The following is a 17,500-nucleotide window of genomic DNA, read 5'->3' on the forward strand; positions in this document are numbered from 1 at the left end:
TTGTTAGGAAACTCTGACACTGGAGACTCCTTCCAAAAGTTCGTCTCCTCACATTTATTAATCTGTTTGCGTGGAGAATCTTCCATACAAATCCCGGTCAATCAATTACTATAGAAACAAGACAGTTTTACATGTTGTAAGATATTTTTCAAATATATTTTGTTGCAGATTTTGTGGTCTCCGTGGTAACCTTAAACATTCGATTTATGATGGATTATTAAAGCAGAAAGGAAAGTCAGTGTTAAACTGCCGTGACGTCTCGGGGATCCGTTAGTAAATTTCTAACGCATCCTAACCCCTGCGTCTCGGTCTTTCAGAGGAACTTCTGAAGTTCATGGAGGAGGTGAAGACCCTGGGGTACACGGACAAACCCGACTACCCGAAGCTGCGCGGCATTTTGCAGCAGGGATTAAAGAGCATCGGCGCCACCGACGACGACAAGCTGGACTTCTCGGCGTCCGTGTCCGCCGCAGGGCCGTCCTCGGTCAAGGTGAGACCCCGTCAGCATCATTCACAAGTGTGTCTCTAGCGTAAACGTCACGGCAGCTCTGTAAAGGCTTTCCGAAACGTCGGAAAGCAAAAAAAAAAAAAAAAAAAAAATCTTTGAGGGGGGAGGAAAAAAAAACAAACGTGTGTTTATTTTTTCACAAAAAAGCTCACGTGTGTACGATGAAAGTGGACTATAAGACTCAACCGTAAACACTTCGACGACCGCAGCGCGCCGTCCATTTGATCGGAACCCTTGTGGGTTCTCCAGGCAGGCGAGAAGAACACGGCGGATCCGGGAACGTGCGTGCGAGACGGCGATTCGACTCTGAATCGTCTCAGCTTCAGGAATGAATCAAACACGTGTCCTGTCGTATTTTCTGACCGGTGAATGAAAGACAAAGTATCGGACGTCCGTATCGGTACGAGTAAACGAGCGTGTGATTGGATACTTGGATATTGAGAACTATTGAGACAGCGTCCAGTGCTTTAAAAAAAAAAACCCCTTGTGAACAAAGACTTCAGTTCCTCCCCTTTTCCTTCACTCGCTCGTTCCCTCCCTCCGTCAGGTCCCGAGCGCCCGTGTTTATTCCCTGCTAATGTATCACAAATTTGCTGACACGGTAACCTCGGAGTGAGCGCGGGCCAGCAATCAGCGCGCGCACTCGCGACACGGGAGGCGACGGACTCTCCTCGCCTTCCCACAATGCCGTTTGCATATGGAAGGTGCCACCAGGGAGCTGGCCTGTGCCAGCTGAGGGTTACCTGCCCACTGCAGTTATTGTATGTAATTATCGAGCCAATCTGTTCAGCTCAGCGGGGTCTGGATGGTAATCATGAGGCAGCAATTGGCGAAATGGAAAGGAAATGTGAGGAGGGGAAGGAAAGGAAAGAAAGAAAAAGGGTGGTGGAGGGGAGGGGAGAAAGGACGACGGTTCGAGTCCGTGAGACGGGCGAGCATTCATTACGCAGTCTGAGTGGAGGACAGGGGGAATTTGATTGCTGTCGTTAAGTGCGTCTTCCACCTAACCCCGGGTTCAGTTTGTGAGGTTTTTTTTTTCCTTTTCCCCCTCCGTTCCGCTCGTCTCTCCATCCCCTGCTCGAATTAGCGCGGAACAGGATCCGAAACGGAGGAACGCTTTGTAATAAACGAACTCGAAATATAAACGATTGTTTGGCGGTTTAAAGCGTGGAACGCGATCGCGTCTCTGACCTGTAATCTCGAGTCACGGATATAACCTTGAAAATCCGAATCACTCTAAGCGGTATTAAAATAGACCTATTGTATTTGATATTTCAATGATTATCGTTATTCCCCCCTCCTTCCCTCGCCGGATTTTTTACAAAAATTTTTTTTTTTAGCCTTGCAGGAGAGCTTGGGAGCGGAGTCGTAATTACATTTGCTCAGACGTCACGCTTAAGGCTTAAGGCGAGCGTAATAGTTTCCTCGCGTATCGCAGAGGAAAGGTCCCTTTTTAATATTAGATTCAAGCTCCCCCTAAGGATGCTGTAGGCAAGTGATTTGACCATTTCTTTCTTTTCTAACCCCCCCCCCCCTCTCTCTCTCTCTCTCTCTCTCTCTCTCTCTCTCTCTCTCCCTCTTTTCGTTGGGCTTGAAGGCTCCTAAGCGAAAGAAAGCGGTGGAAAAAGAGGCATCTAATGACGAAACTGACGGCTCCCCTGCAAAGAAAAGGCGCCCGGCTCAGAAGAAGGGTAAGTTCTCACTTCCTGCGGTCGGCTTACCCGGGTCCTCCTACCGACTACTTAATATTAGATCCCCGACGCGCTGACTCGGCACAGGGTCCAAGTTACGGAAGGGCTTGTATTTGTACAGTGCTTCTAACTATGGTGAAAATATTCCCACGTATCATCTTTACAAAAAAAACAAACAAAAACATCTCCCCGAGACTACATGAGGAAGTCTTTACGATTACAGCAGCAGCAGCTCTCGCGTACAAACGTCTTAGTACAAAAATAAAAAAAAAACCCTTTCTTTTAATGAGAATTTAGTACATAAAATTTTTTTGTAAATCAGCACCCCGGCGTTATCGGATTGAAATCCGTTGCCTCCTAACTTCCTGTGGTGCTCAAACGTTCGCATGACCAACCGTATTAACGGCTGCTCGAGTAATTAGCCGTGCTATCGTCTCTCTACTTTCGTCGCTAATAGGTGACTGGGGGAGTGGGGGTGAGCGTAAGAGAGGCGCTTGGATTACCGTGTCATGATCTAATATTCGGAAGGGATTCTGCTGCTTGGTGGTTGAATGTCTCGAGCTGTTTTTCATGTTAAGGTGTAAATGCATGTGGTTCACACAATCCCAGGTACGAGACACGAGCATCCTGATCCAGTTTAAACTAGTTTTAAATGGGATCTGCTTTTACTTTTGTTTATTTATTTATTTATTAAAATAATGTTTCCTATGTGGATATTATCCTGATTCATGTAAAATTCATGAACTGGAAAGGTGTTCATCCGATGTTCATTTTATCCTCATGCAGAAGTGAACGGCGTGAAGAAGCCCGGCGCGAAGACGTCCAGTCCGAAGACGCGCGTGGTAGAGGCGGCGACTCAGACGTCCCCCGTGGTGGAAGTAAAGCGAGGCCGCGGCAGGCCCAAGAAGACCGCGTAGCTCTCCTCTTTTAAACCGTTACAACTTCTTTTCCTCTTTTCATCACTAGTCTGAATTGTTTCCTAGCTGTACGTGTTCTTTTCCTTAACTTTTTTTTTTTTTTTTTTTTTTGCTTTTCCTCCTCTCCACAGGATGTTTGGTACATTCTGAGTAAAATAATAAATAACCAAAAAAAAGTACGCTTGCTTTGAGTAGCGAGTTATTTTCATCCCCTTTGTAATGGCTTGAATAATCAGGCCCGTGCCGACGAGGTCCAGAGGGGATTGCTTTGCCCTCGATAAGGAAATCCCTGAAGGAGCTCGCCGAGTGCCGACTCTTTCCACGCCGCGTCCCACTCTTCTCTCGTCACAGAATGAAAGGCGAGGCGCGGCTCGTGCGCTCTCTCTCTCTTTCTCTCTCTGTATGTCTCTCTGCTCTTTGATCCCGGAGCTGAGACGCTCTTCAGGGAAAGAGGCTGCGTGCATGTGCGCCTTACCTCTCCTCTCTTCCGCCATTTGATCACAAGACAAAAGGCGAACACTTGGGTCCCGCTGTTTGTCACTCCGGAGCTCGAGTCTTCCTCTCCCGGTTCCTCACAGAGCGATCATTAAAAGTTAGTCGTGGGTGCATTGCTTGGGATCGCGTCTTGTAACTTTGTTATCGGGTTTGATCGCAGGCAGAGTGTGTATTTAAGGCTAAGCACCGTCTTTCCGACATTGAGAGGGCAAAGAATAACTCTGAGATAGATGAGAACAGATTAAAAAAAAAAAAAAAAAAAAGCGCTCTGGTGTGTATAAAGGTAAAAGACGTGTGCGGAGTTTGTCACTCTGGATTGAGAGAGGTTTTTTCTTCTTTTTCTGAATAGTAATGAATCAGATGCAGATAACGAGAGACGGGGGATGTATTTGGATCGGTTGACTTCGGCGTGAACTAGGATCGAGAAATTGTGCTAGGAATCGTCTTAGAACGTTTCCTCGTCTTTGTCCAAAGGAATAATCCGATTCCGAATGAAACTGATTCTTTTGATTCTTTAGACACCTGGGGGGGTGGTGGTGGGGGATGGTGGTGGTAACGTGTTCCTTTTTAGCCTCTTAAACGGGTTCTTGTGACCCTTCCTCATAGGGAAGACGTTTAAATGTCTCCCCAGAATAAGGAACACAAACCAGAAGAATCGTTTAGTGTGATAGACGGATTCGAATCAGAATCAATTCACAAATTTAAGCAGATCAGAAAAACCACGAAACGGCTCACGGAACCGTGTGAAATGGGGCGGAGCTGCGACTCTGATTGGATTGCAAACAAATCTTCTGGAGGTGTGTGTGTGTGTGTGTGTATAAATTTTGGGAATAAATCTGATCCAAACCAAAATCTGATTTTGTTTTGTTTGTTTGTTTTTGATATGATATGTTTACGTGAATTATCAGGTCATACTGGCTGTGTAGTGCTTAAAAAACAAACAAACAAACAAAAAAAAGGAACCGCACTTAATTTTTTTTTAGATTTTATATACAGGGAAAGTCGGAAGCATTCGAAATTTGCCCAGTACTCCTAAGGGTTCATTAGAACTATGGTACCCTTGGGGTACTCCTGAGCTTGGACCGGTTCACACTCTCTTAATCACACCTGGCTGAAACAATTGCTTCGAGGTGGGGAAGCACGGAGTACTCCAGCTGCTGAACCACAAATCGAGGACGATTAACAAAAGACCTAATCGCCAGATGTAGAGACCACTGTACAGACCTTGTGGTTTCTAATCCTAGGAAGACCACAGTCCTGCCCCTTGTTCAATCTGCTTAGCCACCAAGAGTTGGGATATTTGAACAGCGAATGGTGGAGAGAGAGAGAGAGAGAGATGTTTTCTCCTAATGTTTGTTTTCAGAGTCGAGCTGCAGGGGCGCTATCGATCGCTCCAGCCGTGCGAGGTAAAGTGCACCCCTGCGTGCTTTCTTCCCCCTTCTTTACCAGTGACCTTGGGGGCGCACAGCCATTGCCTCGCAGTAGGGGGCAGTAGCACATAATGATGGCACACTCGGGGCACTTGGGGGGGGCAGAGCATTTAAACACAACTTTACCACCTGTTCCATCCGCCGGCCACACACGGAGCAGACACGCAGCTTTGATTGGCCTGAGCGTGGCCATTGATTGACCTGCGTTTATATCCAGTGCTTTGCTCTGTGTTTCTCTACAACAGTGCCGGTTTGGTGCAGGGGCACCATGCTGAACCATGAATCTCTCTCAGCAGCGGTTTAAACTGTGCCCGGGACCCCCTTCGTACTTTTAGTAATGTGGATGTCGGCTTTGCTCGTCTCCAATCCGATAACGTTGTTGTGTTATCGGGTCCAATTTGCACCGTATGTAACTCCTCTCTGACTGTAGAGCTTCAGGATGAATGACCTTATTGAAAGTTCTCCGGTGCTTATGAAGAACTGTTCTGAAAGTTGGACGAAAAAGACAGAGTACGGTAGTTCTCGGTTTACACGCGTTTCTCGCCTTACTCAGCCGAGGCATTGAGCGTGAGTAGGCCACGTGAGCATAACCTGCGAATCGGGTACTTGTCTAAATAAGTTTACGGATGTGATCTTTCTGGATGCGTAGGTGCGCAGAAATAACTGACATTTTAAAATAACTATACGGTGATCATCACATAGCCCACCTCTCCATGTACAACCAAACCAATCCAATCACAGCAGCACTTTACGGTCATCTAAAAACATGAGCGAAACTTCAACATGTAGCTCCATGCTGTAATGTTATGGGGGTTACAGGCGTGAGCGCTGTAACGTTATTGGGGGGCGTGAGCGCTGTAACGTTATTGGGGGGTGTGAGCGCTGTAACGTTATTGGGGGGTGTCGTCAGCGCTGTAACGTTATTGGGGGGCGTGAACGCTGTAACGTTATTGGGGGGCGTGAACGCTGTAACGTTATTGGGGGGCCGTGAGCGCTGTAACGTTATTGAGGGGCCGTGAGCGCTGTAACGTTATTGGGGGGGCGTCAGCGCTGTAACGTTATTGGGGGGTGTCGTCAGCGCTGTAACGTTATTGGGGGGCGTGAACGCTGTAACGTTATTGGGGGGCGTGAGCGCTGTAACGTTATTGGGGGCGTGAGCGCTGTAACGTTATTGGGGGGTGTCGTCAGCGCTGTAACGTTATTGATGCGGGGGGGGGGGTGTCTTGGACAATTTAGCATCATTCCATTCTAGATTTTCATATCACATTTAAAATCTGTTCATTGTTATTGTAATAGTGTTCACATAATTTTCTGGTACACAATTTAGTTTTGAAACACCAACCCTGGGGGCAGAATGTACCTGTTATCCAGGATGGCCGGCCGCATAACTCTATAGTCTTCAGTTTATAGGTCACCGTGCAAGTCTGTGTGTGTGTGTGATTTTGCAGAAAAGATGTTGGGCGAGATAGCTCAAAACCAAACAGCACACACCAATCTACTTCAATCACAATGGAAGATGGATTTTATTTACTGTTTGTTGAACTTTCCTTACTGTACTTATCTAGCACTTTCCTTTACATTAGACGTAGTTCCAAAGCAGCTTTAGAGGAAAAACCGTCTTCCTGCCCTTAATGAGCAAAGTAAAGGAGACAGAAACAGGACAAACTCACCAACCGAGAGTTAAAATGGGAACCCATCGTCCTCTGGGCTACGTAGGGAACTTCTAGTGTGTCACCGTTGACTGATGGTAAGGTTTACCTGAGCAGAATTAAATGGAGGTAGATAGATTATGAGTAGACGGACGTTTGAGCTGTGAATGATCGATGTAGCGTTTAAAGCTAATTGAAGCTAAGTGCAGATGAAGAGGAAACAGTAGGCCAGGCTACGGTTGGTTAAAAATGGAAAGCAAGCAGGAGACGCTCCTGAGACGCTCCTGAGAGGCTCCTGAGACTCTCCTGAGACGTTCCTGAGAGGCTCCTGAGACTCTCCTGAGAAGTTCCTGAGACATTCCTGAGACGTTCCTGAGACTCTCCTGAGACTCTCCTGAGACGCTGCTGAGACGTTCCTGAGACGCTCCTGAGACGCTGCTGAGACGTTCTTGAGACGCTCCTGAGACGCTCCTGAGACGCTCCTGCTGGTCAATGAGGCCGATTCCTCAGTCAAAATATTTCATATTTCACTCGGTTTGCACTTTTTATTAGCTGTTTGGACACATCGTGTCTCTTCGGTTCTTTAAGAAGGAAACAAACACACCAGGTAAGCATTGTCGTGGTTAATCATCATGGTCCTCAGGTGTATTTGGAAGAAGCGGATAACGACAAACCTGTGCATAACGCTTATAAATTCTTGATGAATTTTTGTTTTTTCTTCCTACTGCAAATTTTTTATTCCCTAACTGTAAAAATTTAAATTGATAGTAAGCCCGATGACCTGCCGTGACCTCTCGCGTTTACAGACGTCAGATATTTGGACAGCGCAGTAATAAAAAAATCTCAGTTCGCCTGGATTTAATCGAGCTGCTTTTGATGGAATGGAGATTTCCATTCCATCGCCCACTTTTTCTATATGCGAATGTACTCCGACTGTAAATTTGGTCTTCTGTGATCCATTTTTCAGTGATCCAATGTGCCCTATGAAAAAGTTCGTTTTTGTTTTGAGACGGGTCTAGCGTGACAGACTTTTAACATGGTTGCCATTTCTTCCTAGACTAGAGCTTGTTAAGGCTCCTCGTGGACCATCCAGGTGCCCAAAGTGATAAAGTCATGGAGTAGTTTCTCATGTGTCTTCATAATCTCGACTGAGGGAACGCGACGATGATAGTCGAGTGATTTTTTTTTTTTTCTTTTCTTTTCTCTCTTTCTACAGGACACCGAACCGCCGAGAGTCTCCGGTACGTGCGAGCGAATAAGCTCCAGATAGAGCGCCTTTACTCTGATGTAAGGTTCAGGTCCCCTGTGTGTAACCCTTGATTAGTTTCAAAGCATTGTGAACGCTGGTGTGATCAGCATGGTCGGGTGATGTCCATCAATCAACAGCCCTTAAGGCACTGCACTCTGATACCTCATAAAGAAAGGCAGCTTTTACACGGGTAATGCTATACCATTCACGGGGTCATGGGACCGCACTGTCCCCATTCATATGCACTTGATAAATGGTGTTCTTGACGTTGAATCGTTCGGATACGGGACCGGCGGGGCCGCGCAGATCCGATCAGAGGTTTACGTCAAGAGCAAATGGGTGGGAGGGGGGAGCGGGGTAGGAATTCTGAAAATATCAACCTAAATTGTGTTACACTTGAAAATCTGTTATGTTAATCCGTCATCTTTGGGAAAAGAAATGCCGTCTCGTATCTCATTTTCATCTCTCCGGCTTCATGAGTTTAGTCTTTTTTTTTTTTTTTTTCCCTTCTTTTTTCTTTCTAGATGAAAATAAATTTCACTCTCATTGTGTTCCTATTTGTCGTCGCACCCCCTGTGCCCTCCATCTCGAAAAACACCCATGGAAAATAAACCATATAGGCCGATGTTAGGCGTCTGACAGAAAGTGCTCTTTCAATGCAGTTATGGTACATTTGCGATTCTAGTTGTGTGTAAATATTAGAAAACAGCAGGTTCTCACATTCGCAGAAGCGAGGCGTAGCAGTGGGGCTAAGAGGCGCGTTCTTATCGGTATTGTATTCACACTACACCGTTCCTCCTGCTGTTTCTAATCTGCCGCTGCCGCTGCGAGCAAAACTGGACAGGCATTTATTGTCTCAGCGGGGGGATGCTTGACAAGAGAATGTTAAACACTACCACTACCTGCAATTTTCAAAGGCGATACCAGACATGATAAAATGTAGATACACGTTTAATTTCTGTTTTGGGTGAAACCAGGGAGAAACTCCTGCCGAAATAAGCAGGTAGACGATTCTTTTTCTTTGCTTCCACAGGGTGCCTTGTGAGTTTATACTACACTGTTTTTCGTGTGTGTGTAATTTAAGGGAAAGACGAAGTCTTTTTTTTTTTTTTTTTTTTTTAATGCTTCTGATCCAGACTGCTCCCAGTCAAGACTGGAACCGGAGGCCGACTCGATGCTTTGATTCAGTTCGCCTTTAGAGGTCGCGTTAGGATGTTTAGTGGGTTGAAGTCGAATCGTTCGGGTTCGACGTGTTTGTCTTTGCGTACCTGCAGGCCCCACTCTATTTGCTTCTTCCAACACCTTCGTGTGCTCACCTTTGTGAAGTCACTTCCTTTCCTTTGGTGGCAGTGTTATTAAGTTTGCTGTGCATCAGAAGACGCTGGACGGCGTAAGCGAGACATCGATCGGTCCGTGTCCGTCGTCCAAATCTTTGCCTTTGGATACTCGGCGTTGATACGTCTGATCTAGAGTTCTCCCAGAACAAATTGGAAGCCAAACTCGCGAAGCGTGAATTCAATCCGAGGGTTTGGTGAGCAATCGCGAGACGTGTTTGGACGGAGTAAGAACGTCTCGTTTATGCCGTCAAAGTCCAATTAGCTGGTGGTCGTCTTTGCGTTTAACGCCTGTGATCTGGAATACTGCCTAACGGAAACCGGGGGCTGACTCGCAAAGCTCGAAAATTCAATTCGAGGATTTAGCGAGCTGGTTTTTGACGGCATAAGTGCGACGTTCTTGCTTCTCGGTCCTCGGCTAACGTCGCAATAATCTCATCTTTGTCTTGGCATACCAGCAGCCCCCTCCATTCTCTTCTCTCGACACCCCTCTGTGTTTCTGTTTCTCGGATAAATGATGACTTCCAGACGTGGCCTTGATGACTGCTGGGGCCATCGAGGAGGCATCAGAGGAGGCAGCCATCTTAATTATCATGACACTTGCACACGCTGAGATTTCCACCGTAGTGCTGGTCGTTTTTTTTTTTTTTTTTTTTTTTTTTTTTTTTTTTTTATAAATTTTATGTGATATTTTTATTATTTTTAATGAACGTTGAAGGAGGCCCGAGGAGAGTGTTCAAACTTGCGTTCCGGACCGTTACCCCTTGATCACCGCCTTTCTGATATCAAAACCGCGCTGCTTGTAAATCGGCTGGTGTGCGAGTCTCCAATTAGGTCGCGCCTTCTAATGGACTTCATGCTGGGAGCGCCATTAAAGAAGCTTCACGGACGTTTAATAACCGATTTCGTTAATAAATTCATTTTAATAACCGGGAATCAATTACGTTCTTGATGAAGGGCTTTTAACGCCGAGCGATGTTCTGATAGCGTGGTTCGTGTCTGGAACCCTATATGGACGTAGAAACGACCGTTCTGTCGTTATCGACTCCTTCTAATAGGCGTCATTTTCATGTAACCAGGTCAGTAAGGAAAAAGAAAAAGGCCGAATGGACTTCTTCTGTCTCGAGGTTTTTCGCTTAAAGTGTCTCGATAATGCTGCCTTTTTTTTTTCGTGATGTGAAAACCGCACTGGAGCAGTCCATGATGTGGCCCTGTAACATGCCTTGGGCAATTTCTCACACTACCGTGGTATGACGGTATGGCTTTGTGGTCTGGAACACCACCATTGTGGTCACTCTAGCCGTGGCGCTTACGAGGCATTCATGGTTTCTCACACGAGCTTTTGTGTGATGTTGTCCGCTATTAAATTCTCACCACAGGTGAAAGCAGTGTTTGTGGGCGGCGTGTTCATGGTCACTAAGATCGATGCGTCTATTGTAACATCGAAGCCCATTTTTATAGTACACGTACCCCCAACGAGAAAATGTTCCAATTTCTTAAAAGCAACCCTGAGCACGTGTTTTCATAAATCAGATGTAGTTTTATTTTAATAAGCTCAGGCTTGGTCTTGCTCTTGCTCTGTAAAACAGCTCTCTAGGGCCTGATAGTACACAGACCTCAGCTGGCTGGGAAACATGCATTAGCATCGCCTTTGGTAAAAGGAAACCAAAAGGGCCGCTTTTCTTTTTTTTTTTCTTTTCGTAATGTATTTCGGGACCATTTTAGTAGAGTGCGCCCCATATTTAGTCTGATTCCTGCCTATTCCCAACACATCGCATAAGGTCTGCGTACCCCCTTAGAGAAGTGTTTCTCATGGGATGCGTTCATCTGTCGCTTCACCTCGCAGCGGTTGCTGTTGAAGGGTTTGAAACGCTCCCTGCAGGTTCTATTGTGGTGTCCGTGCTGTAGGGAGGAGACGGAGCCGCCGGTCCCGGCTCGGGTTTCACCAAACACCGCGCCCTGATACAAAAAACCAGAGCGAACCTTGCTGCCCTCCTGCCCTCTCCCACCATTGTGTACCTTCCCCATCGCTGCTGTGGCTCCAGCCAGCAGATTGGCTTGCTCAGGAATGGGAGAGGACGTCGCTGCCTCTCCATCTGTCCTAGCTGGGATAGAATAATAGGATTTTCTGTCCTGGAATTGACGATAATTGTGGTCTCTATCCCGCTCCCTAACTGTATGATATTAACCTCGTGCTCCGGAGCCCAGACTTGGTCCTGCCCGAGGCCAGATGGTACCGTGTTTTGATATCCGATCCAGGCTCGGAGGTCAAGTTGAAGTCGAGATCCGAAGGGTCGCGCCGTCGTTTCCCTCTGCGCAAGTAACAGAGGTGTCATTCAAACAGGCGGGCCCTTATCCGGATCGGGATCTTCAGAGGGCACTGAGAGAGTGCCGTGCCGTCGAGGTTGGAGCCGTAACTCGTTTATACGCGCTGGGAACGGGCTGCAGGTCAAAGTCAAAGTTCTCCTGCTCTTAGGACGTGCCGCGTGACATCGAATAGCATCAGTATCAAAGCTGCACAAGCACGACGGAAGATAAATGAACCATACTATTAAAGTGACCTACGTGTCCTCAGTCTCTTTGGACGGAGCGAGAAGGAAAAGGAAAAACGACTCGGGCAGGACGCGTCGCTCCGTCCGATCGACCCCGAACGGGCTGTTTGGAAATAAATAAATAAATAAATAAATAAATAAATAAAACAGGCGTATGATGATGAGCCTGGTGTGGTATCCTCCCGTGCTGCTGAAGCCATGGTAATAATGCTCCCTCTCTCCCTCTCCCTCGCCGTGACCCGGGCCTGGTTACAGTCCCCTTGGTAACGTTCACATTCGGAGAGCTTTAAATACACTTTAAAACCCTTGTCGTAAGTGTTCGGATTCTGTCAAAGCCTGAATTACCCAAATTAGGAGCTCCATCCCCTCTAGGCTTGTAGTCTAGCACCATTTTAAACGTGTTAGTAAGCACTTTATAATTGAAAACAATTACGCTTCCAGACAGGCCTGCCACATATCTATTTTAAATTTATTCACGTCCACCTTTTTATTTATTTCTTTATTTATTTATCTTTAATAACCCCCCCACCCTCCCCTCCCCTCCCCGGGTTGTTTTGATACGTCCATACATTCATATACACGCTTTAGAAACCGCTCGGCGTTCGCCGTGTACCTGTACGTGTGAGATTATCATCGTTTCGTCCCCCGTCTTCCTACCGGTTCCTTCTCTTTCCCCAGAGTGCACCGTGGCTCTGCGGACGGACGCCCGAGAGTGCGGAGTCGCCCTAACGTCCTCGCGTCCTAACATCCTAACAGGGACGTCATTAATAAGGGTTAAATCTGGCTAATTGTAATCCGGTTAATACGGGACACAATGATGTACCGCCTGCTTGCTTTTCGGAGGACCCAGCTGTAAAGCCTCGTCACCCCCTCCACCACCCCGTTCTATTGTTCCTTTAACGAGTCGGGGGGGGTTTCCTTTTTTTTTTTTTTTTTTTGGATGCAAAGGTAGCAGTTACCACAGGAAAACCTTCTATCTGAGCGTCGAGGCCTCCTTGTAATTTCCCACGGCTTAGTCCTTTGCCTTGGGGTGTCTCCTTTTTTTTTCTTCTTCTTTCCTTTCTCCAAGAGAGTAACCCTGGTGTCATTATTTACATCATATTTCTTCCAATTACACTCCGCTTCCTTTTACATTCCAATTTAACCCGGCGAATCATCAGGACGAGACTTTTATTGTCGATGATCTATGCCGTGGCACTGAGTGAAAGAAAAATGGCCGAGTGAAACTATTTGTGTTTATGGCTTTAGAGGGAAGGAGATAAATGGCCTGGCTTTTTTATTTAGTTTTAATGAAGAAGGGATTGAGGGACTCCCCTGTCCCTGTGGCATTAATGTGATTTTTCGTTCTCGCTAGACGCCACCGTTTTTCCTCGCCGCGTTCGTTCGTTTGTGACCTAGTTGCTGGTCGAAACGGAGGACATCAAGCCCGAAGTGCCGTCCTCCTCCTCCTCCTCCTTCTCGTCCTCCTCCTTGCTCATGAGGACCGTAATGTCTTTTTCACACGCACGGTCGGACGGCACTCGAGAACGAGCGCCCACTTATAGTAAATAATCAGCGTCCCTCGGTATTACGTGTCCCTCTGGCCACTGGGCTTAAACGATGGTTCTGTTTTAGACCGTCTTCAAAGCGCGATCGTGTCCCAAAGCTCCGCCTCATCCTTCCTCCCTACCATTAGAAATCGCCTACAAACAATATTAGCCAAGTCACCTTATGCTCTCCGCACGAGCCCCTTTCGGTTGTTCAGCATTAATTGGATACTCAGTCCCCAATTACGCTCTTGGCCCAAAAGGCGAGCGTGAAAAAACAAGACAGGTTTCGCTTCCCTTCTGTGGGACTTCATTAAAGCGGCTAGTGCACCGGTTTCCTCAGGGATCGAGGACACACACACACACACACGCTTACACACAATGGCCCGGTGTCACAGTGCTGCAGCGTGGGGACAGTTAAAGCACAGAGAAGTTAATTACACACTGTGTGTGTTTTGTATATGTGTGTGTGCGTGTGTGTGTGTGTGTGTGTGTGCGTGTGCGTGTCCCCCCCCTTCACTCTTGTGAAATATTTGGAATTAATTAGTCGAATAAATATGCATTTCGAATCATACGACATGCGTACAGAGCTGCGGCGACTCGATGGCGTACAGTTAAACGTGTGTTCTATCGGCTCTCTGCGGAGGGAAACGTCGCTTCTGACACGGACGGGTTTCTTTTTGTCGTCGTCTTTTTTTAAAACCAGTGTAAAGAAAAGACCGAGCGTGGCGTTTCCACGGAAGTCTGCCTCGCGTACGGGAAAAACGTGCGACTCGTAGCCTGCGTACGTTGCGTCCGGACTTGTCCCGCAGCGCCGCCGATCGGATTCTGAAATCTGACGATTCGACGTTTACATCACGGCGTCGTTCTGATCCGTTACCGTTCCCGTAGCGGCGCCGTCGTCGATCTACGACCAACATAATAAACCGGTTAAAAATGTTGATGTTTAACAAAGGGAGATGTTTACTGTGTATACAACGTTTAGGGAAGGAGTCTCCGGTGTCAGCGAGTCGTTCGAGCGGAACGGTTTTCCGATCGAGGATTTTCGGGTATCCTGACGAGTTGTTCTATTATTTATTTATTTATTTATTTATTTTAGTTTATTAACTTCTAGAAAGAGGGGAAAAAAAAAAAAAAGACAGTCTGGTGAGCGAGCTGCTGTTTTATAGCTGCTGTTACGTAAGTGAGAACAATTATATAAAATAAACTATCGCTGTAAATGAATAACGTGTATAACGCCACTAGGTGGTGTTTTTTATACTGTACGTTTACTGTATTATGAAATTGTTGTAGAATGTAGAAATGGTGCTACGGAGCGAGTGAGGCAAGCAAGCGCGTGATCGTTTCCGACGACATCTACTACGTTTAGAGAACGTGTGATGTATATTTGGTGTTTAGCGGAACCGCTCTCGAAAGATGGCGTTGTGTGTTCTTAGTCAGCGTGAAGGGGAGAAAGAGCGAAAGGCTGCGAACCTTTTAATGGCGCTATAAATACGTCATTAATCGGGCTGTTAGCTGTGGCTAACACGGTGTTTATCCACGTGGAGCCAATGTTGTGTCGGGCTTGTCCGTGTTACTTCACACCTGACTGTCCACTCGCTCTCGCTCTCGCTCTCTCCTCCTTCTACTTCACTCAAGGCCGCATCGACTCCGGCTTCTTTCCACCCCACCCCCCTCTCCCGATTTCACCTCTCCAACCTGTAAACTCTTCAATCTCCTCACTCGCACTGTTTTTGCATTATCCTCCTTTTTCTTTCTTTCTTCTTCTTCTTTCTTCCCTGGTCCCGCTGTGAACATGCAAACACACCCGCGTGCGTTTTCGACGTATGCGCTCGGAAACCGCTCCTCTTGGTCCCCAGGCTAACATCAACAGCTCTGCTTGATGACACGTATACGTGTGATCTCCCACGTCTGTTAATCACCTCTTCGCACACGCGGGTGTGCGGCTTGACTGGCAGCGCAATCACATCCGCTGTAACAGCCGCGCGCGTCTCTCCAGGCAGCCCGAGCCCTGGCTCAGACCCAGCCAAATCTGCTTTCTGCATAGAGAAGAGAAGAAGAAAAGCAGAACCAGTAGCAAGCTGATTCAAAGCGAAGTGACAGAGAGAGGCGTTTCCACCTCCACCTCATCATCATCATCATCATCAACAGCTTTAACCATCACATGTCTGATTTATAACTCTCTGCTAAATACCCGGATCACAAAGCGTTCTAAGCTCCGATCGAGCTGCAATTAAATCCGCGTTACACTAGACGTCAAGCTTTATTTCGAACTCGTAACTTAATTCCCAGAAACTACCAGTTCAGTGGCGACTCGATCTCAAAATTGTTTGGGCGCTGTTTTTTCGTGAAACTACCCGAACTGGCGAAACTGTATTTCTCAGCGATGTTCCTTGTAAATGTAAGTGAGACCTTTTTCGCTGTCCTCCTGTCCAGTGCTGCTGAATCAAAGAGTGCTCGGGCCGAATGCGCGTCGTGGTGATGTCACGTGACGTGTATCGTCCCGAATCCACGGTAATTTTGAAAAAAAAATATCCGCAAGCCCTTCCGAATATTTGCGGAGTACGTACGCTCGATTTTGCGTTAAAATCCGGGAAGGGACTGGCAACCGAAACGGCGCATTATTCGACAGCAGGACAATCCCGAAGTGTTTTATTCCTCTTGTACTACAGCATCGTGACAACAATTAGCATTTTGACCTTTATTAAAGGACGACACGTCGTACTTTTTATCCATTTATAGTTGCGTTTAATGCTGTGGAACGTCCATTTCTGTTTTTTGAAGAAAAAACACCCAAAACAAACAAAAAAAAAAGTGACCCGAGAATGTTGAATTATTTATATTTAATTGTATTTTTACACTACTTATTATTATTATTGATGATTTCGTTATTTAGGCCACACCTCCTACCTGACCCTGATGCTTCAGAGATTAAAAAGGTGTGTGCAAGTTTCCTTGTAGCTCCAGAGCAAATCTAAATACTAGAAGATTAAATAGAACTTCCTGCAGATTTCACAGTTTTGTCGGAAGGGTGGTTCTGATTTCTCCTCACTCTGAGCTGTGAGTTCATTAACACACCTGCCGCTGTTGTGTTCGTCAGTGCTGATGTAATCAGACATGTGCCGTGTCTGAGCAAGACCAGGTCGCAGCGTCTTCGTTCAGCACATCGTTTTGTTTTGTTGCCCCCCCCCCCACCACCTCCCCCGTTGGCTTAATTGCGTGCGTGCTCATCGTTTCTCCGGCCTGGCCCTCTGTCGTTGTTTGTGTTCTGGATGTGGTGTAATTGTTGTTTTTGTGCGAGTGTGTGTTTGCTGGAAAGGGGGTGGGGGGTTGCTGCTGTGTCCGTGACATCCTTGGAGATGCGTCTCCTGCATCTTTCTCTTTAATGAAGTCCCATAGAGGGCAGATGGAGGGAGAGGACCTGGTTCCTCTGGGTCACCTGCCTTTAATTGGGCCTTAGTAGTGTATTAATGGCGCAGGTTCCCCGACCTCCTGTGGCCACTTTGCAGCCACTTTGCAGGCACTAAACTGGCGTGGCACACTGGGCTGCGCAAAACAACAGGGACCGCTCGGCCCCGCTGCACTGTGCGTCAGGGCGTGTGTGTGTGTGTGTGTGTGTGTGTGTGTGTGTGTGTGTGTGTGTGTGTGCTCCGTGGTCATTACTGTAGACGCAGTCAGGACCCTGCGCTGGCCGCAGTATGAAAGCTGCACTGTACATTTGAAATGATTTTAAAATAATTGGATTCATTTTTTTTTAAACCCTCTGACATCAAGTGATCCTTTTTTTTTGTGTCTTTACACACATTCTGCTTTGTTGATCTGTTTTCATTTCTCTAGCTCTCTTTGTATCTCTCTGTCCAACACTGTATGTGTAGCTGTCTGTTTGTATTTCTTTAGCGCTCTCTCACATTTCTGTCCGTCTGAGCGCTCTCGTTCTCTGTCTTCCTGTATTTCTCTCTCTCTTTCTGTCTCTTTGTATTTACCTTTATCTACTCTATATATCTCTCTTTGTATCTGTCTGTCTGTCTATCCATCCATCCGATAACAGCTCTGAGTCTTCTCCTATAACGCCTGATGAGGTTGGAGAATACATGGCGAGGGATCTGAGAGCGCTCCTCCGGACAGAATCTCTCCAGATCCTTCACATTT

The 17,500-nt window shown here is 46.8% G+C and overlaps 1 protein-coding gene across 2 annotated transcripts in view; it reads left to right on the forward strand.

Moving 5' to 3' along the window:
• Positions 1–3,475, forward strand: part of vrk1 (VRK serine/threonine kinase 1) — a 12,595-nt gene extending 9,120 nt beyond the window's left edge. Inside the window, exons 11-13 of one of the 2 annotated variants that reach the window (XM_053632499.1) lie at positions 318–490; positions 2,106–2,199; positions 2,986–3,475. In XM_053632499.1, coding sequence (XP_053488474.1) covers positions 318–490; positions 2,106–2,199; positions 2,986–3,116 — 398 coding nt within the window. In that variant the 3' untranslated portion in view covers positions 3,117–3,475. Of the gene's footprint in view, positions 1–317; positions 491–2,105; positions 2,200–2,985 lie in introns of those variants that run through there. The other variant, XR_008386738.1, reaches the window with a different exon arrangement.
• Positions 3,476–17,500: the final 14,025 nt, after the last annotated feature.

The sequence above is a fragment of the Ictalurus furcatus genome, chromosome 9 (assembly GCF_023375685.1).
Source record: "Ictalurus furcatus strain D&B chromosome 9, Billie_1.0, whole genome shotgun sequence".
NCBI lineage: Eukaryota > Metazoa > Chordata > Actinopteri > Siluriformes > Ictaluridae > Ictalurus > Ictalurus furcatus.